The sequence below is a fragment of the Pleurodeles waltl genome, chromosome 4_2 (assembly GCF_031143425.1).
Source record: "Pleurodeles waltl isolate 20211129_DDA chromosome 4_2, aPleWal1.hap1.20221129, whole genome shotgun sequence".
NCBI lineage: Eukaryota > Metazoa > Chordata > Amphibia > Caudata > Salamandridae > Pleurodeles > Pleurodeles waltl.
In genome coordinates, this window is record NC_090443.1 from 1,025,400,109 (window position 1) to 1,025,402,056 (window position 1,948).

The 1,948-nt window shown below is 42.9% G+C and overlaps 1 protein-coding gene across 1 annotated transcript; it reads right to left on the reverse strand.

Annotated features, from left to right (window-relative positions):
• Positions 1 to 715: 715 nt before the first annotated feature.
• On the reverse strand, positions 716 to 1,660 carry LOC138294003 (olfactory receptor 5AR1-like). The gene has a single exon (XM_069233257.1). It carries the CDS (start codon positions 1,658 to 1,660, stop codon positions 716 to 718), a length of 945 nt encoding a protein of 314 aa, XP_069089358.1.
• Between the last annotated feature and the right edge of the window lie 288 nt (positions 1,661 to 1,948).

Here is a 1,948-nt window from a genome sequence, read left to right on the forward strand (position 1 = left end):
ATCTGTTAATATTATTTCATTTTCTAAGCAGTCGCAGACCCCCTGAGGAGGCTATGCGGACCTCCATGGGTCCCCGGACCACAGGCTGGGAACCACTGGTATAGGGCATACCTTTACTAACCACAAACTCTAGAATCAACAAAATCCACGCTTTAACAATGGCAGCAGTCCACAAGGAACTGCCATAGGGCAGAGCTATGATATATTAACAATCAAGGCGTTTAATGATGTTTCATGACTATGTGGACAGAAAAACTAGAAATCAATCCAGCAAAGGTGTACATTTAAAGATAAGCAAATAAAGCAGTCATGGGTAGCACACCTCTTATCTCGCTGATAACCTCACCAGCTCTGGTGGTTCTTAGCACTCCCACAGCCAGGGCTAATAAACTGCAGATGAAGAAGTGTAAAAAATAACAAAAACAAGGCAGGAACCATGTTACATCTAGGCACCCATGATCTGGAACAACATCCCCGTATCCATCAGGTCCACAAACCAGCTACCTCTCCTAACACTTGTTAACTTGAAGCTGACTTTTGACCATGTACAGAACTCTGCTTTCTTTTGGCTACGTTTATGCTATAACAATACCACATGCATACATACAAGGTGACCCAGAGAAGATACTTAGAATATTATATCAGTCAAAGTTGACTGTTAACATTTGATGCATGCTGCATTTGTAGACAGAAAAGGCAATCTTTGCAATTTCCTTTAACAAAATTCAACTCTGTATTTGCAAGTTACACGTTTCCAGAGCGCCCCCTTCACTTCCTGGTTTCTCAGACTGTAGATCAGGGGGTTTAGCATAGGATTTACCAGTGTATAAAACACTGATACAGCCTTATCTTGCATGACTGAGTCACTGGAGGGAAGTCTCAGGTACATGAACAGAGCTGTCCCATAGAACAAAAACACGACAGTCAAGTGCGAGCCGCAGGTTGAGAAAGCCTTGGGTCTCCCCTCATTGGTACGGATCCTCAAAATGGCTACCATAATATAGACATAGGATATGATCATGATCAGAAGAGAGGTGAAACCAAAGATGAAGCCCACAACAAAGATCAATGTCTTTCCCACAAAGGTGTCAGAGCAGGACAGCTTCAGGAGCGGGATCATGTCACAGAAGAAATGGTTGATAGTGTTTGGTCCACAGAAGGAATTGTGGAAGGTGCTCCCGGTGTACACCGCCGCAGTGAGCAAGGCTCCAAGGTAGACGGTGGCCACCAGCTGGATGCATACTTTCCTGCTGATGATAACTTGATACAAGAGTGGGTGGCAAATGGCGGCATAGCGGTCATAGGCCATGGCCGCCAGCATGTAACCTTCTATAGAGGCAAATACACCAAAAAAATAAGTTTGAGCTGCGCATGCATTGAAGGAGATCACCTTCCTGCTAGAGAAGAGGTGCACAAGCATCTTGGGTGCAATGACGGAAGAGTAGCAGAAATCTGACAAAGACAAGTTGCTGAGGAGAAAGTACATAGGGGTATGGAGACGCGGTTCAACGGCAATTAACGCTACAATGCTGATATTGCCAGCTACGGTGACAAGGTAGAACAGAAGGAAGAGGACAAAGAGTGGAATTTGAAGTTTCAGCTCATTGGTGAGTCCAAGGAGGATGAACTCTGTCACTGAGGTCTGGTTCTTTACTTCCATGTTATTATTCACCGTTGCCTGGTGGGAGAAGATGCAGTAGGTTAGTTCAACTCTCCTGATTAGTTTTGCTTTTATTTATAATAATGATTATAGCTTTTCTATAAAGGCTTCCACACTGTAAGGCATGCACATAGATGTGTCATATAGATATCAGAGAGAATCCAGGAATAACAACAATTCCAAAATTATAATTTCACATTATAAAATGTAATTTTTCTTTGAGTCTATATTTCATCCTAGTAGTAATTTGCATTTCTTCCATGTTGGAAATTAGTCCTTCCTGCATGT